Source organism: Poecile atricapillus, chromosome 2 (genome assembly GCF_030490865.1).
Source record: "Poecile atricapillus isolate bPoeAtr1 chromosome 2, bPoeAtr1.hap1, whole genome shotgun sequence".
In the NCBI taxonomy this organism is placed as follows: Eukaryota; Metazoa; Chordata; class Aves; order Passeriformes; family Paridae; genus Poecile; species Poecile atricapillus.
Window position 1 is genome coordinate 25500826 of NC_081250.1, and position 25653 is coordinate 25526478.

General features: G+C 37.4%; 1 protein-coding gene across 2 annotated transcripts in view; it reads left to right on the forward strand.

Moving 5' to 3' along the window:
* The first annotated feature begins 203 nt into the window (after window positions 1–203).
* Window positions 204–25653, forward strand: part of SDHAF3 (succinate dehydrogenase complex assembly factor 3) — a 29134-nt gene continuing 3684 nt past the window's right edge. Inside the window, exon 1 of one of the 2 annotated variants that reach the window (XM_058831858.1) lies at window positions 204–404. In XM_058831858.1, coding sequence (XP_058687841.1) covers window positions 243–404 — 162 coding nt within the window. In that variant the 5' untranslated portion in view covers window positions 204–242. Of the gene's footprint in view, window positions 405–553; window positions 689–25653 lie in introns of those variants that run through there. The other variant, XM_058831860.1, reaches the window with a different exon arrangement.

A 25653-nucleotide genomic window follows, 5' to 3' on the forward strand; every position in this document is an offset into this window, starting at 1 on the left:
GGAGGCAAAAATGAACTGTCTTCTTTGTCCATCTAGATATCTGCCACCCGCACCCGTCTTTGTGAAACAGCATCCTCCATGCATTTTTACAAGCGCTATTTGCAACCGCACGGCTCGGTACGGCTGTAATCGCTCCCGGCCGCCCGGGGCGCCGGGCGCTGTGTGGGCCCGGGGAGCCGGGCGCTGTGTGGGCCGGCGGAGCAGGCGCGGCCCGGCCCTCGGCCCGGCCCACGGCCGCCGCCATGGCGGGCGGAGCGCGGCGCCTGTACCGCCGCCTCCTGCAGCTGCACCGCGCGCTGCCGCCCGCCCTGCGCGCCCTGGGCGACCGCTACGTCAAGGAGGAGTTCCGGAGGCACAAGGCGGCCGGGCCCGCCGAGTCCCAGCGCTTCCTGCGGGAATGGGAGGCAAGTGCCCGGCGTGGGGGGCGGCGGGGCCCGGCGGGGCGCGGGGCGGGCCCCGCAAGGTCAGGGACGCCGGGCGGTCGCAGCTGTTCGGAGGTTGGCCTCGGAGATCTCAGAGGGGCTTTTCCAGCCCAGCTGATTCTCTCTCCTCGGGCATGCTCCCGTGAGGGCGAGTTCCTTACAAGAGCTGCAGAATGCCTTGTAACTCCATGTCTCTAGGCAGGTTATCTTTTACGGTTCTCATTGCCGTGCATCGGATGTGTGTGATCATACTTATGCACGCCCAGGTATATGTAACAGAGTGACATCAGTTATATAATTAGCTATGTATAAATATATAAATAAAAATATACGCACCATTATCTGTATGATCTATAATAATGCATTATATAAGTCTGTATAAATATTTATAACTACATACATAACTAATTGTATAATTATAATTAACAAAGTACATCGGTGTAAATAGCTTCCCGGTGAACTTGCATTTCATTTTTGAGTAATGTTTTTATAGTGTGGCCTAAGGAAACAAGTCTTAATGTGAACATTGCTTCTCTGCTTTACACCCCTTCGCCTGAACTTTGATGCTTGAACTTTGGTGCTTGATTTTACCAAGGAGAGAAAAACAGATCATTCCCAAGTGATGAGGCTGTAACAAGTTTCACAAGCAGCAGAGCAGGGAGACCCATAAGGTGCTTTCCCCACATGCCTGCACCCCAGTAGATACCAGCATATTAATAGGTCCCAAGAAGTCCACAGGGCAGAAGAAAAGAGTTTCTCTTCACACAAGAGAAACTTCAGTTAAAGCATAAACACAGCTGCAAGAGACAGATGTATAGACAATCTTCCCATAATTTTTCATGCTCCTTGGTACCAAGCCATACTGGGTTGGTAGTACTTTGGAATCTCAAAACTGTTTTCCTTTCTGTGGAAGGAAATTCTGCTCTGCTTTGCAGTGGAAGTTGGTTAGCAAAGGTAGCATCCGTTGCCTCCCAGTTTAACAGTGGAAGGGTGATGTGGGAGAAGTGCCCCATCCCTTCTACCTGCAGTAGCTGAGATCTTGTGGGTTAAAGTAACTTGGGCTGGGGCATCAGGAATAAGCAGGAGGAAGACTGCCTGGTATTCTCTACAGAGGAAAGAAATAAGTGTATTTTAATTGCCTCTTGTGCCATCTGATAGATCCTCGAATCAGAGAAATTTGTACCTACCTCTCAAATGCCTGATGCTATTGTGATTCTCAATTGCCTTTTACTTGGTACTGCTGAAATGTTTCCGCATCACTGCTTTCAATTTTAACGTGAGCTGAAGAGACAAGTTACAGGTTACTATTTTCAGTGCTAAAATCTTCCTTAAAATAGTTTCAGAAAAGGAAGGAAATATTTACATTGAAATGTTTACATTGAAATATCTTTAGCCATTTTTAAAGTGAAGTAAACAAATAGTGAAAATATTTCTCAGTTTTGAAACATTTTAAGAGTAGATTACAGGGAAAATGGTGACAAAAATTAGACTACAAGTAACAGAAGTTTAATTTTGAAACCTGACATTTAGTGCTATTAGCTATGATATGTTCATGGAAAGGAAACTAATTTAATAACTGTTTTGAGTGTGTGAGTATAAAGAACTTTGCAAATATGTCTGTCTTCTAACAAGATGCTAGGAGATATTAGCACATAGTTAGCATGTCTCCTCTCATCTTTAATTTTTGTTTTGTTCTGGGGTCTTTTTCTCACCCAAATAATAGTCTATTTCAAGTGTGATATTTAAATCAGACTTTCACATTTTTGGTCTGTGAGACTTGCTTTGCATCTTATGTTATCCTGTGGTTCCCAGTCCCAGGAAGACTTGAACTAGGTAATTTAGGATAGTGGACTGGGGACAAACTGGGATTAGGTAACTCAGGGCTCTAATTACATGCTAATTAATTTATGTCGGAGTCAGTCCTCTGTCTCGGTTTTGGCTAAGACAGAGTTAATTTTCTTTGTAGTAGCTTGTTCAGTGCTGTGTTTTGGATATAGTATGGGAATAATGTTGGCAATGCACTGTTTTAGCTGTTCCTAAATGTGCTTACTCTAAATCAAGTTTTTTTTAGATGCCCTTGCTGTGCCAGTGAGGGGATGCACAAGAAGGTGGGAGGGAGGATGGCCAGGACAGCTGACCCAAACTGGCCGAGCAGATGTTCCATACCATACAACCTGTAGAATGTTCAGTATATAAACTGGGGGAAGTTGGCCATGGGGGGTTGATCACTGCTCAGGCATCGGCAGGGCATCAGTCAGCAGGTGGTGAGCAGTTGGATTGTTTCTGTTGTGTTTTATTCTTTGCACTCTTCCTGGGCAGCAGGACACTGTTTTGACCAGAGATAGGCTGGAAGCTCCAGGACAGTTCTTGCAGGATATAACCAACATAGCTGTGAAGTGCCTGGTTCTTGCCTAAGAGTCGCACAGTTAGCCACGAGTGAAGCCAAGATACTGCTGCTGCATCATGTACATGAACCATAACTGTACCTCTTGCCTCTAATTTTATTAAACAAAACAAAAAACAATAAAACCAAACAAAAAATAAACCTAAACAAATCACTAAACATTGATACAAACTGGTTGTTTAAATTTCCTGTTAAGTTTCTTTTTTTTGGAAAATGTGTACTTACAGCTCTGATAATGGTATTTTGGCATATTGCATTTCTAGCATTTTTCTTCCCAATTTTCTTTTTCGTTAGGCTAAGCATATACCTTGCTATATGCACTTTAATGTTGTCAATATTCAGCTTACATCTGGAAATGTTCTTTCTTCATGCCTTCTGTTGCATTAAGGGTATCTGGTACAGAGTGGCATGATGTCTCATGTTACAGAAAATTAGTATTCTTAATTTATGTTAAAGTAATATATCTTGATGTATATTCATCAGAGGGTAAAGATTATGGATATGATGATTGCAGTGATGTTTCTTGACTTTGAATGAGGATTTCAATATGAAGTGTAATCTTAATAAGTCATCTGAAATGCTTTTTGCATGAAAATTTCCAAGGATGTCTTATTTTAACATGAAACTACTTAACTATTGCTAAAACTCTTCAGGCCCTCTTTGGGTAGTCAGGCCTTCTGGGTGTGCTTGAATATACTACTAGTTCATAGCCTGTGGTGTGCTTTCTTGTCCTCCAATTTGATTCATATTAGCTAAATGCTTAGAAAACAGGCCTGGCATTTCAATCACATTATGGTTGCCTCAAATGATGGCCCTGCTTCCCTTGCTATTTAAATTATGTTGATTCAGGGGAGCTAGGGGTATTAATTCGAGCTTGTAGCCAGGTGGGAGTCAGCCTCTTGTCTCAGGCAGCTAGGGACAGGGTGAGATAACATAGCCTCGGGTTGTGCCATGGGGAGGTTCAGGTTGGAGGTCAGAAGGAATTTCTTCACAAAAATGGTTGTCAAGAGCAGACTGCCCAGGGAGGTGGTGGAGTCACTATCCCTAGAGGTGTTCAGGAGATGACTGGACTTAGTGCCATGTTTTGGTTTACAAGCTGCGTTTGATCAAAGGTTGGACTCCATGAATTTAGAAATCTTTTTCAGTCTGAATGATTCTGTGATTGTGTCTCACAAATGGAACAAATTGCCTTTATTTTTTGTGAAACATGGTGGAAAATCTGTAGGGAGGTTTCTAAGATCAGCTTTAAAAATAAAGAGGGGAAAAAAGTAGTAAAAAGCTCTGAAATTATATTGCTGTAGTAGGTGAGTGGTTCATGTTGTTTTCCTGTAAAGGAGATGAGAAGGGATCTCATCTTGTTCAGAATGCACAGGAATTGAGGGATTTGATGTTAGAGCCAACCATGTAGATGACTAATGAAGTTTTGTAGGAAACCTAAGCTGACCTATTTACATTTATAAAATAGGGAATCTATCAATTGAATATTCTTGGAAGAGTTTTTAAGTGGGTACAACCAATAATAGACTGCAAGTCCATATATGTTTATATAAAAGTAGAATATAGATATTGTGGTTTTCCTATCATTGGTATTGGATTGCTACTTTGTGTCTGGAAACCTGCTGGGAAATATTAAAGGGAGATACAAAGCAAGTAAGCTTTGTTGTTCAGGAATTATGCTTGTTCAGGTAGATTCAAATTAAACATATGAATTATTAATATATGTTCCTATCTATTTTCTAAATATTTAATATTTTAATTAAAATAATTGGTACTCGTTTACAGGAGACTACTGATATAATTAGATTGATACTGATTATTACCTTGGAATGCTATTGAATTAATGTTGACAGGTATGATAAGTCAATTAGTTCAGCAGTCTCCTAAATCATGGTAGCTGATGAGAATGCTTACATAAGATAAGTAATATTAAGATAGTATTGATTACTTCCATTTTAGATTGCAGTAGGTACAATATTCAGTTAAATAATTTCAATAACAATTTGTTTCACATTTTAGCTTTAATTTTGAAAATGACCATTTTGCACTTTGCTTTTTTAAAAAGCCCAATCCTCTAGATGAGCGAGCCTGGACTGTCTTTATGACAAGCAGAATCATTCTGCAGAATTATACAACATTTTCTCAATCTAATAAATTTAATAAATTGCCTGTGAAATTCTTTGGCCACTCTTGACCCTGAAAACCTTTTTACAAGCTTTCAAATGAACTGTCACAGCCTCTCAGGAATGACTAAATTGTTGAATCAGTGTATTTGATGCAATACAAATAATTGTCATCCATCAAATATATTTTCAGTTGCCTGCGTCACTTGCAGTATTTACTTTGCTGGGATGATTGTGGGATGCTGTCATATCTCAGAGTATATAGTTGTTCTGATATGTCTTTTTCTGCTCACTTACAGAACTTTTTCGCTTCTTAATTTTCTGGGCGAGTATGATTTTCCCTCCCCTTCTTGATTTATTTTTAAACTACTGGCACTTGAAAATATGTTGAAATGTTGAATGGAGAATTTGAAGAGCAAATAGTCAAAGAGGGTGGAAGAGGAAATTGTGGCCGGTACTGGAGTCTGACTAAAATGGGAATGGGATGTGTGGGTTGCCTTTGGTGCTGTCTTTCAGCAAATAATGTAGGTAGTATAAGTATAAAATGGCTGCTGGCATTCTGAGTTCTGCTCTCAGTTTCAGTGAAGTACATTATATAAGAGATGTTTACTTTTCCTGACAAAGAAATATAATTTTTTGGAAGTAAAATATGTCTTTAGGTTTTTTGCCATTTTATTACTTTTATTAAAGTCGTGAAATAGGATTTTAGAGTAGTATTTCATTTTAACATTCCTGTATACGTTGGAATTTGCTTTTAGTGATTTTTATGGCTATCTGGATGAAAACCTCCTTATTAAGAGTAAATTCCTACTGAGCCCCATGTTTTTATCCCCCACTTAGGGTGTTCACTAGTTGTTAATTTGTAAGAGCTAAATTTGAGTCAGTTTCCTCTATTTTCTTTTATATTTCTCAAAAGGTAGGAAGGAATTTTGCGCTTTCCTGAGAGCCAGGGAGTTGTGGCTGGTAAACTGAAGAGCATGTGGGATTTGGGCATGAATGGCCGCAGGAAATCAGGCTGCTGCTCTGTCCTGGCATTCCTGGTGGCCTGCTTGGTTGTAGGATTTGAAGTCTACCTCTGATGAAGTTTTGCCTGGGTATACCCATGATTTGTGAGGGTTCTGAATTAGTATTTATGTGCAATTGCAAAGGTTGACCTTTTGTTGTGAATCCCTGTTGTGAAGTTTCATGCAAATGACATATTTTTCATATTATGCCATCACTTCCATCCTTCAGTGCTCTTTCAGATTTGGATTTAAAAGCAGGAGCTGGTGTCTGCTTCTCTTCCCTAGAGAATCCAGGTAGTCTGGGAGCTTTCCGAGGTGGTGAGACTTTGGATAGCCTGGTGGATACCCACTGCCTTGTGCATGATGCACACCTGTTGCAGGAAGGGGAATTTGTTGCTTCTCACCTGGAAAGCAGTATCATACTCTTTCAGGTTCACCTGGCAGCTGTTGAGGCCAGTGATTTCTTGCTGGTTTTTTTTTTTTAAAATTTTTTTGTTCTCTGTACATGCTGGTTTTAGACCTTTACTGTATTTTTAAAATTTAAAATTTTATAAATTGTGGCATCAGTATTCTCAATGCTCTTGTCATGTTACCATGCCAATTATCTGTATGCTATCATATCTATGATTGCATGTAGTTAGTCAGATGGTTGTTTTGATAACTGCTGATCTGCTAGTTGAAGTTTTTATTTTGAAATTTATTTTATTTTATTTTATTTTGAACTGTTTTGACACAGCAGGAAATGATATCCAGGTCCTAGGGGTGACATCCAACAGTAATGTCAGTCACTTGCATGTGCCAGTCACCTGAGGTACATTGCAAGTATAAATACATGATGTGCAAATAGGTTTATAAATTGCAGATGGTTTTGTAGCATGCTTTGGGTATTTAAAATGTGGCATGAATGGAATCCCTGAACTGAAATTTCTTGGCAGAGTATAGGAATTTTTTTAGCTGTAGTTTAGATTGAAAAGTTTAAGTTGCTGTAGAAGTGGGATGCATCTCTAATGAGTGTTAACAGTTGATTCCTTACATTGAATAGCATTGGAAGGGCATGTTTCTCAGGGTTAATGCTCTCAGGGTTGAAGATACTGTACAAGTTCTGTGGATGTCTGCTCCACGAGCAGAGACCTGTACCTTCCTAATGAGTACAGGTGCAGTACTCAGGTACCTTCCTAATGAGTACAGGTCAGCCAGTGTGAGAATAGATCTCTAAATAAGAAAATAGCCAGGCACAGTAGAAGCAGAACCAGTAATGGAGCATTTACAGAATTGTCAGTTTAAAAGGTAATTCAGGCTTCCATCTAGTGGTGGTATAAAATTCTGTCCAAGCCATATGAGACAGGATGTGCGTAGCCATGTTCCTAGCATTCCATCGTACTTGTGCATGTGGTGTGTGTGTGAAACTTAGGGAATCAAAAGCCTTTTTTATGTATAAATTATATCTGTAATAGCACACAAATTTCAGGGCCTCCAGATTTTTTTAAGTTAAAGCTGCAATGACCAGCAATCTGTTATTTTGTGCATTCAGATATCCAAATACTCTTTGAATGTAAGTTTATTTTATTTGCTGTGAATTAGTCTGATTCTTATTTTTCAGTATTCCTTGGCAGCCATTTCAAAATGTTTAACTTGACACAGGTTACTGAAAGCTAATGGGTGTCTTAAAAGGTTTTCTCCAAGTTGTATGTGCTCAAGTATGAGTGTTGTTAGATTTCTTGCTTTCTCTTACATGTAGACAAAACAGAAAAACAGGAAAAGGAACAGATGTGTATTCTGATTCTTTTGCCCTGGTTATTACATTTTGCATTATTTTGCCCTATTGCATTACATTTTGCTCTCGTGTTATAGCCCTGTTTTTAGTATTTAAAGTATTTTGCAGTAGAAAACCTTACCAGGTTAGGTTTTCAGATGAAAGTTAACAGCGACTGAAAGATGGACCAAGAAGTGTGATGCTGCAAGGACATTTATTGACAAAAGGCACAGATATTTATGTTGTTTTAGCTTCTGCATAACAATTTCCAATTGTTCTGTCTACGTGCAATTTAGTACAGACCAGTCCATAATGTATATTTTTTCTTTTACACAGTTACCACTGCAGGCTGTTCTGTTCTTTGGAAGGGGGACACAGTTTCTGCAGTTCCTTCTTTATGTATCTTTCTCAGTTTCTGCAGATCTTTCTCACAGCTTTTTCTCACAGTTCTTGCTTTACAATCTTCAGGAATTCAAGTGTATTCATGTTTTTTAACTCATTCTGCTCTGCAGCACAAGGTATCGAGGTCTGAACATTGCTGCATTTTAAGACAATGTAGTGGGTCAAACGAACAAACAGAGTATGAATTGCAGTTGCAAAGTTATATGGATTTCTGCTTGTTTGTATTTTATTGACACCTTCCTTCTAGCATTTGTTTGGTACTTGTGTGAATATTGTCAGCATGTAGTGTTTTGTAAGCATGGTAGGTTTTACCGCCTTGTCAGTGCATTTCCACTATCAACACTGTAAACACTGCCAACTTTCTACAAGTGCTGTCAAGTACCATATTTTGTAATTACTGCAATAACGAGTGCTGTAATTGCATGTACTGTATAGATGTGCCTTTCTGTCCTGTGTAGACAGAAAATTGATATTTTCTGTAAGTTAAAATGGCATCTGGAGCACATTGGAATAATTGTTTAGAAATATGGGGGTTTTTTGGTGTTTTTTTGTTTTTCTTCTTTCACTGTAATGTCAGGTTGCACAAATAGAGTTATGCATAATGGAGGATTTTAAAGCTCCAGATTTTTTATGTGTAGAGCTATACTTAGGACATACTGATGTGTACCCACTGAAGAATGAAAAGGGTTTTTTACACAGCTTGCTGATATTAAAGTAATTTAATTGTATATTGGTTTTTGCAAGAAGTTGAACCTTAAATGTTGACCTCATAATCTTGGTATTAGTGGCATCTTTATCAGCATTCATGTTGCTTTAACTGTCTTTTGTAATGCCAAGAGCTTTGGCTGTTTTGAGGCTGAAGCTGACTGTACTTAGAACCGTATGTCTTTTAAGTGATACCCTGCTTTTTGTGCAGCTCACTCCTGGGAATCCATTGAGCAGAAAAATTCTGCTAAAATATATTTTATTTCTGTGTCTCAAAGCTGCTAATTTCCAACTGTATTTTTGAAGGATATAATTTAGAAAATATATTTAATCATAGTGTCTGATAAAATGCTTGAACTTATAGCTTTTAAAGGTCATTTCCAGAAGTAGTGTATAGGTATTTCTGATGAATAAGTTAGAAGTCCTACTAGAAGCAGAGTTACTGGGTGTTGGATTTTAGGCTTATTGGTAAGTGGGAGGGTTGAGTCTGTTAATGTGCTGTTTTTTACTGTTTCAGAGATATTAGTGAGAGACAGAGCAGTCTAAGATGAAAGAGAGCATGATGCACTTTTTTCCTCACTTTAGTAACTAGGTAAATCTGTAAAATACCTTCTAAATTGACCTTGCTCCCATATTTCAAGACTGGCTGACAACAGACATGAGGTAGATGCATCTTCCCTTTCTCTGTGGGAATTACTGAATGATGTAAACTTGACAAACTAGTTTTATGCAACTTTATAGTACTTTTTTCCTTCTTGCTGTACTGTTCTATTCTGTAATTTAGAGGAAGTGAGCATTAGGTCACTGCAACATTCTTTTTTACTTTTCTTTTTTTTTTCCTTCCTGAACCAGAAGAAATGTGGTGGAAGGGTTTAAGTCCCCATAACCATTGCTTCTTTGGGGAGGTCATGGCTGAAGGTAATGGGTGGAGTTGGAAGTACTGATATTTGTGTGGAATAAGCCAGAGCAACTGGTTTATTTTTTTGTGGGCCATCAAATACCATTTACTTATAATCAGTTTCTTGCTTCTTACGATTGCATAGTGAAAGCATGTGGTCTTTGCAGTAGAATTTGGATTGAAGGCCTGTATTGAGGTAAGAATTCATATTACATTAGCAATCCTTGAAACTTAGTCACCTTCTGACTGAAGTCTGTAATGCCCTTATGTGTATTTTCATGGCTGATTTTTGACCTGTGAATGAAAAGTATTGTTCATAAGTTTGCAGTTTTTAAAGCGTACACATGATGGCAGCAAATACTTAGCTAGAGAAGCCTTGTTCGTATGCTGAGAAAAAAAAAAGCTGTTGAATTTTTTAATACAAACTAAAATTTGTAGAGATTCAATTATTGTTAAATTATTTATTGAAATATATATTGAGAATTGTTAACTTCCTGCTGCAGATTTTGAGAAGGCTTTTCAATTAGAAAACTTTACTGGACTTTCCACCTGGGTTAGTCATAATATTGTCATAATGTGCTTTCTGGTTTGGATTTACAATGGTAAACAATACTCTTGGGCACAGGGTGTGACTCTTGTGGATGATGCTAAGCAGGGCCAGGAGTTGTTCTGATCCTTGTGGGTCCCTTCCAACTTGGCATATTCTGCAATTATAAAATTCAGATCAGCCGTGGTAGTCTCCAGGAGTGTATGCCCAGAGCAGATGGGGCCTCAGTATGTCGATACAAAACTCTTTTAAAAAATTTTATGTATTTATTTTTTTCATAATGGATCTATTGAGTTTTAAAACAATTGTATTCTTGGAAGTGTATAGTAATAGTCTAAATGCAAATGTTTTTTTTCACCAAATGAAAAGCCTCATTGTTAGTAATGTCACATTTTAGATGCTGTTACAAAATGTGTATTGCAGAGCACTGTTTAGAGTAGGAAGTTTTCTTTAAAAATGAAAATATAGTATAAAATATTCCTGATTTTATTTATGGATGCCAGTGAAACTTTTAAACTGGATCGCTTTCTCGTTTTTCTGCCCCTTTCAAAATGAGTATGGTATATGTCAGTCGTCCACCATGATATTTTAAGCCAAAATTTTACAGCTTGCCACAGTTCCAATAGTAAAACCTTGTGGAAGGTGTAGGTCAGCTTTTGGCTGTGGTACAAGCAGGCTGCTCTAAAATTATGGATATTTTGGTTCATGTTCAATTATTTGTTCTGTCTATGTACTTTTTTTGCAGTAGTTCAAACTTGATTTTATGCTTAGAATTAATTTTAAGGTATTCAACAAATCATGATATTCACTTGTTTTCTGGGCCTCTTAAATTCAGTTTATTGTTCACAGTGAAGTACCCTGGTGAGCTATTTAACATCCATTACAGTGAGTCATTTTAAGAATTTATTTAAGACATCCGCGATGTGGAGGGTTTTAATTAAATAGCAAACATGTCTTTTGTTCTTCAGTTCAGCTGCTGACTGAGAAGTGAAAAGAAATCTCATTGGTAGCACTAGCAATGTTGTTCTGGTTCACGGGCAATTCAGTAACAGAAAGGAGTTACACTGTTGAGAAAAACATCATCATCCTATCAATCAAGAAGGAAGTGAGCTTTTCTTTGTGAATAATGTGAATTCTGATTTGTCTTTTAAATTTTTTAAATTATTTGTTCTATTGGTGAATCTGATTTTTGTGGAGTACTTGTCTGCCAGCAGATGCCACTCCTCAGCAGCAGACTAGTTTCCCAGACTTAACCAAATAGAAGAAAATAGTTGTGGTAGACCCTTGTTTTTAGAAATGATGGCAGTTTGCCTAGGATTGCCTAGGATTGTCTTTGTTTTCCTCAATAAGAACAACCTATGCTATAAACAATTAAATATTTATATTTTACAATGGAGATGTTTAAAGGTTTGTTTCCTGCTGATGCATTAAACTCCAGGGCTGCAAAAATGGTAGCGGGTGGGGTAAGATGCCTTTGTTCTTCAAAGTATTTTAGTTGAACAGAGGATGACCCAGAAATCCTATAGGACTCGGGGAGCTTCATTACAGAAGGTGTAAAGGTGTCTCTGTTGGAATTGCTGAAAAGATGTAATGAGAAAGACTTGGGAGCTGAAGTCTCAATGGCTTGCAGTAGGCCCAGTCCTTGTAAAACCTTGAAGTATATGGAAAAACAGATGGCCCAGTTTTAAGTGTAAGAAGGAACTAAGAAGCTGTGCAGTGAAAATAGACAAGGAAATCCTGGTAAGAATATTCTGTTTGTCATTTCTAAATTTTGAATATACATTCTCCTGTGATTATGTGTCCCAGGACATGAATAATGACATACTGCTATCTCTAAACTTCAACAGCCATCTTTTTAACAGCTGGTGTTTTGGATATGGGCAAGGCCTGTCTTGGCCTCTGTAGGCATCTGCAATAGAAGACTATTTTGATAATTGGTAAATATGGCCTCAACCCCTTCCATCTGTCTGCCAGTAACAGAAATACTCCTGATTTAGCTAACAAGTTTTTGATTTTTCACACAGAACCACCTGTGTGTGTTGTTTCATTCTAAAGGGTTTAGTTTTATATTCCTGGTGAGAGAAGATCTGTTATAAATACATACATACACATATTACGCCTCCTCAGCTTCAAAAATAATGCAGACTGGTGGGAAACCTGTCAAGATCTGGGGATGCCATTTGAGCCCTGGAGAATTAACTGTGAAAAAAAGCCATCAGTGCCAGTTTTATTGCATTCCTGCATGCTTCCTGGGAAAGTTCTCCTTCAACTTGTAGTTTGTGTTCTATAGTTTGGGTTTCATCAGCTCTTCCTTGGAAATTGTATATTATGCATTTTGTTTTATTCCCATCACTCTCAGGAAAAAGTATTTCTGACTTCATCTGACATTACAACAAACTTTTTTCTCCTAAGGATGTCTTTTGGAGCATTAATTAGTGTCCGTGTTCCAGTGTTAACAAACTTAAGTGTTTCATAGACCTATTTTTCTAGATTTTAATTATTTCCAACCTTTTGGAATTGTTTTTTTTTTTTTTCTGTATTCATGTATCTATAGCTGTGCAGTTTACATGCATGGTGTATTTCAGGGCTTTGGCACCATCTGCTTCATTGAGTATTTAATGGCTTTGAAGCAAAGCATATTGAAATCACAGGGTGATTTCAGTGGCTTCTGAAATTGCAAGTGTGGTGGACAGTGTCCTCTGCACAGTAGCTCTGGGTGAAGTTGAAATTCCTTTCAACTCTTTTACTGAAGTATGAAGTAAAGCTGTTCATGTATCAGAGTGTTTGGTTAAGAGAAAAGAGTTGTAATTTTGTAGTTGGAGAATTTAAACATTTCTTGTTTGCATGCAAGCAAACCTTTGTATTAATTCTGCTTGACAACATTCCAAATGTACTCTGCCATGCAGAGCCTTAGGAGCCTTCACAGCAGTGGGGTTTTGGAAAGAGTTATCTCAATACAAAAACTACACACCACAGAGGAGATACTAGGAAAAAGCAAGCAGTATATAAGGTAAGATTTTGGCTTGGGAATAGGAATACACTTCTTGCAGAGTGTGCTGGGGACTGTTTGGCTACAGCATTGCGGAGCTAAAGGTGGGTCAGTACTGCTGAACTGATGTGCTTAGGCTGCTTTGCAACTGGCAGTGGAACAGCCCATTTCCATGCTGTTAAACTTTTGCTCCAGAGCAGGGTGGCCACATCCAAACTGCCTGCTGGGAACAGTCGCTGGTCTGTGCCAGCTCACTGGCTGAACTTGGAAGTTGTTTCACGTAAAGATGGTTATCCTTGATTAAAACCTGTGCCAGGGACTGTGGCATCAAGCTCCCAGGGTGGGTGGTTGAGTACTGGTACCTTCTCAAAGCACTCCCTGGCATTGCTCTAAGTTGTTGCTGCAGACTGTCAGACTGCTCTGACGCCTCTGCTGTCAAGTGCAGGTGCTGCTTTTGTTCTGAGTTCTCTCTGTCACATATTAACAGATTCTCAACAACTGTTGGATGTATCTACCTTTCTCCAAATCAAGAGCTGTCATATCTGAAATCCATGTGGAGATTGTGCTGTCTGAGAAACAAGCTCTGAGCTCTCTGGTGCTGTTCTGCTGCTGGTCTGGTGAAACAAGAGGAGACTCCCTAGGCCATAATGAAATTGCATGTCAAAGCTGGGCACTGTGTCTGCACAGTAGCATTTTGTGAATGTTCAGCTCTGGGCAGGTGGAAAGTATTTTCCTGGAACGAAAAGAAAGTGAAAAAAGCCACCTTTGCTGTCTTTCTAACCAAGAGGGATTGCCAGTAATGTGTCTCATTATTTTGCATCCTAGATCTGTAAAATATTATTTGAATACTAACATTTTAAAAGAAATTAGTTTCTGATTCAATTAGGAGAGAGCATTCACTGCTATTTCAGAGGCCTCTGGAGAACATAGTCCAGCTGCTGTTCGTAGTTGTGCTTTGTGTTGATAAGACAAGTAAGCATGCACTTTTTCATTATTCCTTTTTACTGGCCTGCTTCTGAAATACAATGGGCCAGGGTTCTACTTTCTTGGCCACAGAGATGAGACTTTGGGAAGATTGTTTTGTGTGGTGCCTCTGAGAGGGTGTTTATGGGTGAAGGAAAAGCTGCTTGAAGAAGCCCTGTTTGCTTGTTTGGGTGATGATGGGTATAGAGGAACTCCTGAGATCCCTGGAAAAAATAGAGCTACTGTCATCTTACACAATACCTCAAGGGCAAGCAGGCAGGAAAGAAACCTTCAGGAAATGCCCATTTGTATATTAGAGCATTTCTAATTATTCTTTGTTGTCAATGAGCCTAAATTGGTGAACTGTTAAGATGTGCTGTTTATAAATTTTGATCAGATTTTGAGTGCTGTTGCATAGTGTATGCATTGTTTCCAGTGAAAAGGAGTTTTTGTTCTTCTTTTCACTTGCATTTTGTACAAGTAAAGCTTTAGTGACTTTAGTATAGTGGCGAAAATTATAAATAAGGTATGTTTCTTTTCTGACAAACAGCTGCTTATAAAGTTTTGTGTTGGTTATGAAAGAATAGGGTGGAAACTACCTTGTCTGTGTGTTAGTAAAAGCTTGTATACTAAAAGAGTTTGAATAAATCAGCTGATTGTTGAATACTGTCAATATTCTATTACTGATCTTTTGAGTATGTAAACTTGTCTTAGTGAACTTTGTAGTTTTAGTTATTTTTAAACAATTGCCTTGGGGAAAGAAGAGAACTGTTTGATATTGTATATTTTCAGTGCTGAAACATTTGAAAAAAATTTGAAATCTGATAGTCCTCAAAACAAAATGTCAGAATTTAACAATAACCTGAGATTTGTATTTTAAAAATTTTTAACTTGGGGGTAGTCATTAAAATATAACTTGGACTAATCCTGGGTTTTTAATGAATGGAGTAATAAAGCAGAGGTAGCCTGGAAGACCTTGGCTAGAAGGGCCATTTTAAGATCAGTTTGGTTGTGGCCTCATCCAGTCCTTTACACAAACCCTTTTGGATTTTGCTGGTAGAGGACATGTGGATGATGCGTAGAAAAGATTTTACTTAAAGTGTACCTTTCAATTGTTAGCTGAGAAGGTTCCCAAAGTTTCTTAGTTCAAGTTTATTCAAGCAAAACTAACTACAATTCTAAAAGTCCGTTGTAACCTGTCGTATTCACAGATGGTTGGCACTGCAGGACAAGTGCTGACTCAGCACTCTGAAGGTACATCATCACTGGCACTGTTGATATCCTTTGTGGCACATTTAATCACTTGGTTTCAATCCAAGAGTAATGTAACCTGAAAAATTTCAAATCGCACTGTTGGGTTTTGCCTACTAATTAGTTAAGTTTATATAGAAAAGTAATTGTGTAGGTGTGATGTTAGCAGTGTGTTTATGCTTCAACAATATGTTTAGTGTTCTTTAGTTTATGTGTTTTTATACAGAGACACAAGTCAGCCATATAAATTGCATATGTCATGGCAACGAGGATTAACATGCTAGACAGTGTGGAATGTAACTGTGATGGAGCAACTTTCATGGTAATTAACAAGAGCTTGGAAACCTGTATTATATTGATGTGAATGCTGTCTACATCATTATTAATTTTTATTGTATTGTTTTTGATGGATTGTTTGTGGACTTACTTGCACAAATACACACTTCTAATGTGTAGTAACAACTATAAGAATAAAGTGTATGAGTTTGTGCATCTTTTTCTTTTGGAAATCAATGACATGGTATCTAAAATACTTAGTTCCAGTCTTTCATGGCATTAGATTGATATCTAACAGTTTCACTTGAATTTATTTAGAGTAGCAGAAAGCATGCAGCAATGTGCAGTGGATTTAATTACAGTGTGAATGAGTGCTTTGAATTTGTTTTTATTTGGCTTTTTCTTTTCTTTCTTCACCTTCAGATGTTCAGTTCTGTTGTGTGAGATGAAATTCTCATGATCCCTTGTACTATTTAGCATACCCCACTTGTGATTAAAGCTTTTGGTACAGTGGTGCACCTATCACTGAGTACTTTACCAAGTTTCTTGCCAAAGGTTTCCTTTTTCCTGAGTAATGGAACTTTTTTGTTTTCGCTTGTGATTAGGTAGCTTGTAGGAGCATTGTTGAGGGAAGATAGATTCTGAAAAACATTTCAAATAGGTATGATAATTTTGACAGCAGCTGTAGCAGAACTTTCCTAGGGAAATTCTCTACCTACCCGATGAAATAAAGCATTACCAAGTTAGGTTCTGCACCAGGAATATGTTTTACAAAGTTGTTATTTGTAAATTTACTGCTGTAGTGGATATAGCAGAGTTCAGTGAAGATGAGGACATCTGCTTTATTTTTCTCATAAATATAGTAGAATACAAATGATCCCGTCATTTTTCCCCAATGCTGTATAGTCTTGTTTCAGTGTTTTCGTCTCTTGAGACATTAAAAATTCATGTTAAAACATTATGCTTTGACACAGAGATGTTGTATTTTGTTCCAGTTTTCTAGGGCAACAGCCACTAGTCAAGGCTAGTCCTTCACCACAGCAGCAGGTGGACTTCAGGCTGACTTTACTGTAGTGCACATGCCTGTGGGTCAGAGATCCATGGGGAGCTTTCAGTGTCTAGCCCATAGGGACATTTCACAAGCAGCCCAAAAGTGGGTTTGGAAAGAAGTGTTTATTCTGGATTTTCCCTGTCTTCTATGATAGAAATTATACACGTGCTGGGATGGCAGAGGAACCCTGGCAACTCAATGCCTTCCTGTGCATGGCCAGTGCTTGGAGCTGTGACCTGATGCAATGTGTGCTGTGCTCACCTGCTGCATCTCATGATGCAGGTGAAGGGGAGGGCTTTCCCCTACATCACTAAACAGATGTAGTGGGACTGGTCTAGGCTCCCCTCTCAGATGGTGCCTTCACAAATTACCTTTTTTCAAAGATACACGAAACATTCTGCAGAACAGCAAATCATGCTAATAGTCATCCCCCCCTTTAAGACTGAAATAAACCCCTGCTCACAAAGACCTCATGAATTGCCATTCACTGTGATCCATTAGGTTCTGCTCTGCTTGTGGGCAGATGTACACAAGACTTTCTTTTCCATATTTGTATTGGCTAGCAAGCAAAATCCATTAAGACATATAAACAACTAAAAAATAATTCAAGTTTTTATTGCTCAAATTGCATTGCATTGTTTTAAATGAGTCCAGAGTAATTTTAAAGCCGTGCAAATATAAGCTGAGATAATTCCTTAGTGTTGAAAAGTCTTGAAACACAAATGAAACCTCTTGAATAGCTTTAGTATTCGCTGACTGGTAGGAGCCGTATTTATTGCATCATCAATGAATGGCAGGCAGAGATTTTTCTAAATTTACTATATAGTCCATTTAAATCTCATCCTGATCATATATAGTAGAGAAAGAACTTGGTTCTTAATTCAGTATAAGCAAACAGTGCAGTGGTTTGACATTGATGCTAATGATAAGGAGTATCATTGTATTAGTGTGCCGAGAGCAGTTGAGCAGATGTGGGTGCGCCATGCCAAAATGATTAAATGGTACCACTTAGAGGACAGGTAGTTTATCATGGCAGTTTTGGACATAAAAATAGAATGTGATACTTCCATTAATGCTATCTTTGCCACAGGCAGGCTGCTTCTGCTCTAAATGTTAATGCTTTCTTTACCTCTAAGTGAAGACTGGCACATGGCTGTGGAAGCACCTGTGAGGGTGCCAGAGCACAGAGCTGAGCTCGCCTGACCAATCTTAATGTAGTGCATCCCCATTTCTGAAGGGTTGCCCTGGTATTTTCATGGCTCTGGTATTTTCACATGCTTTTTAAAGTACGGAGGTAAATTAACTTCTATTCCAGGTCAACCCATACCTGTTTGCCTGGGACTAGACAGCCTGGTTTTGCACAGAGAAAAATGAGAGGTTCTAAGTGGGTGAGAATTTTTAGGAATATGTAGGCAGTCTGGATTTTTGTGGTGAAATTTTAGAGCTTTGTTAATGGAGTTGTAACTTAAAAGTGAAGTACATACAGCTCTAAGCTATTTGACAGACTTGATTTCCATACCTTTATTTTTCCCCTATCCCGTTTTCCCTGTCATTTGCTAATTGAAAGCAAGCCCCCTTTAATAGCTGGAAAAATTCTGGCAATAGCAGGAAAAAAAAAAAAGAAAAAAATTAGAACAAGGTATAGGTGAGATGCTTTTAAAGTATTTGTTGTATAGCAATTACAGGAGAACGTGTTGAGGCTTGAGTTTGATATGTATTTGATCTCCTCAAGAACAGTACAGAATATGTGATGGATTTTTTTCAGAAGTACTTTCAGATTAACTGTCTCTTCAGTACTTTATTGAATTTCAAAACTTGTTTAGCAGATGACTGAATTTTCCTTTTTCATATTCTGCTTAATCCCTCCAGTCTTCTGTGACAGCGTGGCTGTCACTTGCTGTATTGTGGCAGACGCTATAAAAATCCTTTTAAATGTCAGAGCTGTTGGATAAACCGATAGTGACTTGCAGATGATTACAGAAGTTTTTTGATTTCTCAGATTGGAGGGTTCTTATGTAGTCAATAAAGATTCATGCTCCCTTTTAGCAGCTCTTGACACATTTGCTTTCTTCAGTTAACTTCTGTGGCTAGTTCTGAAGTAGTTCAGAAGTTATATAAAAATCTGCAAGTTAAAAACCCTTGGTAAGATACATAGATTTGTAGACTAGAGTTTTTTACCTTAAGAAACTGGTGAAAGAGTAAGCTCAGGTTTGGAATGGGAACTTTTAGTTTCTCTGAGCATCTTTGCAGTTACACCAGAGGACTCTGGCTATATATGTTAAGGAACTTTATGTTGTAATTTTGAGAGCAATAAAACTAAAGATGAAGGAAATGCTGTGATTTAGTCTATTGCTTGGAGGATATGGAAGACTTTTTGAACAATATAAGTTATTAATTTCATTTGACAGACGTATAGGTGTATGTGTATACAAAGCATTTGTCTGGTCTAAAACTTGAATGCCATTTAACAAACTTGGTTGCAGTGACAAGAACTTTAAAAATTTGCACTGGGTCTAGCACAGATAGTAATAAGCTAACTTTTTTTGTCTTTCATTAAGTTAATTGCAGTAGCAAACTTTCTTTCCATAGAGTGAATTTACAAATATTAATCAGTGTGTTGTTTATTGTCATAAGGAAAATACTTGTTACATCAATTTGCATTTATTTTCATAGAGATGTCCTACTGCTGCTATTTAAAAGTAAGAAGGACTGAATTGCAACCAAGTGATTGTGGCCAAACATACTGATTTATTTTTACAGACCAGGACCTTCAGAAATTCCAGACTAAATGTCATACTTAGATAAATAATACCCTTATAAGAATTCACCTGTGTTTCCCACTGGCAGTATTTTTTTAATTTTTTAAATCCTGAGGCTGCCTGTGTGTAGGCTTTCTTTTATTGATGGTCAGTCTCCTAAGTAATGCTCTGTGAAGAGCACACCTCAAAATGTTTGTGTCTTGTTGAAGAAGCCAGTAGATAAACTTCCATGACTCCTTGTTTGTCGTTTTAAATGCCTCCACAAGCGCTGAGGTGGGGCGTGTCTCTGTCCCCTGTTACTGGAGGGACCATGGTAACACTGGCCAAAGAAATCAGCCTCTGATTCAGTGTTTTCTCATGCCAAATTTGCTTTGCTGAATTAGTATCCCACGTATTGTATTGGAACAGATAACTTTGGCTATGTTCATTTAAAACTGGGGAAGTTTCTGTCTGTTTGTCCCTAGGGGTATATGCGACTTCTACGCTAATACCCTTCTTGTATGTTTACTAAATATTGCCCATGACTTTTGACTTAATTCATTCAAACACGTATTTCTTCTACAAGTCCATTAAAGTAAAAAGTTCAGTGTACCCTCAGCAGAAGGGTTATTTGTGGTGTCATGGAAATCAATACAAGATGCCTATTAGTGGATTAATTTTTCATTTATACTTGAGGTTTTCTTCGTTGTTGTATTAGTTTAAGGTTTTGTTTCTAATGAGCATGTAGCAATGCATGCAATGGAAAAATAAAAAAAACAAATCTCTTTTGGATATATATGTACACTTTAAATGCATCATTAGGTATAAATTGAGTAGAAGAACATGTATGGAAGTCTTTGAAATGTTATCATCTGGGATATATAATCTTTTGCATGTTCTTAGTATCTAGCGGTCTGGCAACTAATGTGGTTGTCTTGGAAACTGGCTTTATTTTCCTTTTGTGAATATCTGGATGTGAAATCATCATCTTCCTTGAAAATCTAGAAGTAATACTTCTGAAAGAAATAACTGCAGATTTGAGATGCTTGTCCTCTGTTTAAAGAAGTCTGTAAGTGATGTTTGCATTGTGAGCTTTAATTATAGTTGTGTGCTTATGTTGCTAAAACAGTCTTTAGTGGGTTTTTTTAGGTAAAATGCCTGTACTTAGTGTTGATATTTGTCTGGGAATTATCTGCAGTGAAACACTTTGCCAAGATTTCCTAGCTTAATGTTTAAATAGAAATATTACAGTGTAACTGATGCTTTAGAAGTGAAATTCCTAAAACCAAACTGATACTATGACTTCCAGTCTTTTCCCTTGCCTTGTTTTAAATTAACAGCATGCAATAAATCCTTGGGTATTCTGTGAGATTATAGCATAATATTTACCAGATAAAACATTGCTTTTTTATTAGCCAGAGAGCTGCCATGCATGACATAAAATGTCAAAGTAAAATGGAAACTGAGTCAAGAAATAACCATATTTCAAATTGCTGGGTTTTTATTGGGATTTGTATGAGAAGATGAAATAATGTTCTTGAAATTTAATTTTTCTGGTCCGTAGCTTATTTGTCCATATTTGTCAGCAGTCTGATAGTTTGGTATTAGCAACAATGTATTTTCATCCTGCTTTTTACAGATTAAGATCTGGACTGAATAATTGTCCACATTTTGTTCTTAAATTTTTGAGTTTAATAAGTTTTCTAGTGGAGGTGTTAATATATTTATCTTCCAAGTAATTTTCTGTCCAATAACAATTTAAAAGGCTTTTAAATGCGGGTATGTACATGAAAGAATATTTTTTTAAGTCTCTCACTGTTTTTTTAGTGAAACTCACACTTTGAATGATACAACCAAGGATAGAGAACCGTGGCAAGATCTTGTTTAGCCATTGGAACCCAATTGCACCACCATTTCTTTTGTTCTACCTTCCATGTCTTCCTCCTGCTTCATTTCTTGTGCTGCACCCACATTTCAGATTGATCTCTCTTTCCAGAACTTAATTGGCCATTTTATTTTTGCTTAAATGTCCACGTATGTTCCAAATTTTTTAACTTCCTTATTCCTTAGAAAAAGATCAGGCTTTCTGTGTAAGGATTAAGATGAAGCTTATTGACCTAAGTGGAGAGAAACTTAAAGACTTAGACTATGGTTGTTACCAGATGATGCAAAAAGCTTTATTGACCTGTATTTTGGCCCCAGTGTACAATAGTGGTGTAAGTATTCTGCACCCAGAAAGAAAGAAATAATCACAGTGTGTTTTTCCACAAATGACAGTAGTCACTCTAATTGTACTCTAATGGTGCTGTGTTCCATTTTGGATGCAATAGCATTTACATATGTTTACCTTGATGGCCAGGCCATAAACTTCCCACTTTCACCTCAAATTAGGATCTCATAAATCTTACATGAAAAAAGGATATTAAAATAACATGTTATTTAAGCTACAAACAAAGCTGAGTTAGTCCTTGAGCTTTTTTCACATTCCTCTAAATAAATGTCATTTCTTTGAGTTTAACAATATTAGTTAACTGTGTTCAGAAAAAGCAGTCCATTTTATACCTTCCTGATCAAATAATAATTCTTCATGCTGATTACTAAGTATTACATAATTATATTCCCTGGCTCCATTTCAGCTGAACAATTTTTCATTCTTTGCTCCCAAATTGCAAACAAGCAAGCAGCTGAAAAAAACCCAAAACTCCAAACCCCTTATGGTAAAAATTCTATATTCTATACTGTGCATCATTGTGTTAATCTGATCAGTTCCCTGAAATTGGTTGATAGTCACATACTAATATCCTTCTTGAATATCCTGGGAAAACCTGATATTGTTCAAGTTCTCAAGGCTTTTCTTTTCAGATTAACTGTTAGTAAACTTCGATGTTTTCTTGTTCCTATTCTTTATGATGCATCTATTTTGTCCTGGAGAAATCTGTTTTACCTCTGTGCATTGTAATTGGAAATGGTGACATGCTCTTTCATCCCCAGAAATGAAATTATGTGTAATTCAAAGTTAGTTCTAAAGATAAAGAGGAAGTACAGTTTTTTTCTCTCATGTGTTTCACTTTTGGATGTTGCCACATCTGATATCAGCAGCATTAGAAAAAGATAAAACAAGCTCCAGGGGAGGGATTGTAGAGTCATTCAAAGAGAAATGGTATTTTTGTTGCCTTTGTAATTAAAAAAGTACAAAACAAAATAACTAATGAACATTTTTCTTTTACCATAAGCAAGGAAGTTGATTAAGATAGCTGTTGTCTACAGCTAGAGACACAGATGTATGTAGTAGCTTTCTCAGTGAAGAGACCCACATCTCTGGAGGACAGTGTATCCAGTCATCACATCATGTTTAAGACAGAAGTTTTTCTCTCCAATGGCCAGCACAAAGACAAGCTACATCTCTAGCTTCACTTAGGCACGTGATACTTAGGTGTAGGCAGTCCCACTGCAAGTGTATGACTTGGCTTGAAATGATCTCTGCAAATTTTTCCATCTAATAATGGACTGAAATACAAAATAGCTTATCCAAGCTGCACTTCACACAACTTGTTTTAGAGCTTCTCATGAATTACAATAGCTATTTCTTTCTTGTATATGCTTGGTATGTAGTTACTCATATGGTGTCTGCTGAGGTGATTCAAATGCTGCACGAGAAATTTGCTTTTTCACCTTCTTGCAAGACTTGCAGTGGAGCTGGACATCTTTATTCCCTAGAGGTCCTCTGCTGTGCTAGGTACCTCAGAGTGAAGGTCTTAATTCTTCATTCTGTTGCCCTTTTCCCAGCAATTACTGTTTTAATTATTCACATAAGAAGCTCTTCTAATGCTGCCATAGGTCATTACTTGGTATCATTCAAATACCATTTGATAAGTATTTTCAAAAGCAGGGTGAGGGCTTATGCAGAACTCTTTGTAGTATATTGGTTTTCTTTTTTTACATGTTAATGTAAATGTTAATGTTTTGCTTTACAAAACCAAAAGCGATTTGAAATTAAAATTTGAAATTGATAAAAGATTGCTCCTGTTAGAGGATGTGGGACTTTACAGAGGTGTTTATTCACATCAGTTTATTAAGTTGGCAGTAATTGTATTTTATGCAATTTTAAAAATGTTTAGGGCTATTTTTAATAGCCTTATCTGGTGAAATATAGGTTGTTATGGGTTATTGTGTATGTGAATGCAAGAAAATGTTGACTGAAGTGGTGTATCAAGCTGACCTTAAATGAGGTAGAATTTTCATGGGTTTATTGCTGCATTTCTAACTATACTTACGAATTCAGGTAAAATTTATGAAGATACTCTGGAATTTCATGGGATGTAGTGCCCATTTAAAAAGCACTTCTGTAATATTGTATGTTTTTCTGATTCTCAATTTAACATCAAAACAGTTTCATAGTAAAAAATATAGTAAATAATTTGCAGAATTCTATCTGAATTAATATGAAATAATTGACTCAACATATCTGTGTACAATAATAAAAACAGGGTGCTCCTTGCTGTGCTGTTCATTCACAGCTGTTCATGCTGCCACCTTAGCAGCATGTATTTGATTTTGCTCTGAATAACAGCAGAAACAGTTGAAATGCTGCAATTTGAAATTAACTTCCAAGGGAGCGATGACAGTGGCCTGTCAGGCCATGCTAATTTTTTTATGTCACCCTGAAAGAAATAAATTTAAAATAAACGTATAGCATTTTTCTAGTGCCTGGCTGTGCTTTGTTTAACACATCTCAGAGTAGCATTTTCTGATCTGGCCACAGTAATGTTTTTTATCAGTGCTGTCATTAATTTGCCTACAGGTAGAGATAGTCTTTTTGGAATGAATGAATACTTCAGCTTTATACTTGAACTGCTTAAAGGAGATAAAAATTTTAGACCTTTTTAAAAGAGAAAATCTGATTAGAAAGTGAATTGTATAGGTAGTTACTGTGAACAGACATATCTTACTGAGATTTTTTGGAGCAATTGTCTAAAGTGCATCATTGTACATGTTTAGGAAGATGCTAGAAAAAAATAAAAATTATGATAATAAAAATTATGATTGTTGTTCTTTCCAGTGAAAATGGGATCTTAACCCATTTAATTTTATGATTAAATAATAAATGTCTATCAGCAATTGTTTAGCATATGAGATAAATGTGTGTCAGTGTGGACTGTATCTGGTGGGACTGTATATATCTGGCAGTCAGGAAGTGAGGCTTTTGGTTGTGTATTTTTTGCTTTTATTTTTCTATTTAATCATTTTTCAACTTGGAAAACAAGAAGGCTGATGCTCTTTCTGTAATGTGTGGTATTTTAAACCTCAAATGTCACCCATTCCCTTGCCCTTTTAATGAATTTGTGCATTCTGTGAATGCCTATGAGTCAGAGAGCAGAGGAGAAATCTGTATTTGCTTCACTTAGTAAATTTAAGCAAAACCCCCTAAGGTTATTGATTATAGCAAACACTTTCTGGTTTTTGGTATAAATCATTTAGAGGTGCAAGCATTTACTCATAGGGTTTTAAGAGAGCCTGATGCTTGGGTTCAGCATGCATGCTGTAGATGCCAGTGATCTGAGGTAGAAGCATGACCTCCCCTTTCAGGTGAGGGATTGTCTCTCCGCACTGGCGATACAGAGGGTTTCTGGGTGTCTCTGTGGTTGCACACAGAGACACCCAGCTTAAATATGCACAGCTTAAAATAATTATTGTGCTAAACTCAGTAATAATAATTTATAAGAAATTCATAAAACTACTGAAGTTTCTGCCAAATATGTTTAGCTTATAGTTTCTTCGTCCAACCCTACCTCCCAGTCCCAGTAACACATTTTAAAAGTTTATTAGTAATTGCACCCAGTTTGTTAAAAGAAAAGCAGATGAGGCTTCTTTAACTCTTCTCCTTTAATTCTGTTATGTCCCTCTTTAAAAATATCCAGTTTCCCCTAAGTGTTAAAAATACCACTTTCCTAGTAGTTCAGCTGTTAAGCTTCTTCTATATAGTCTACAACTTCTCTGAAGTAAAAGCTAAAATATCAAAAAAAAACAATAAAAAAATGCGGTGGCGTGTCCAGTCTGCACCTTGGACTGTTACCTTGGGCCTCCTTTAGGGTGAGAAGGGTGTCTGTGATGTGGATGGACAGCAGGCTGG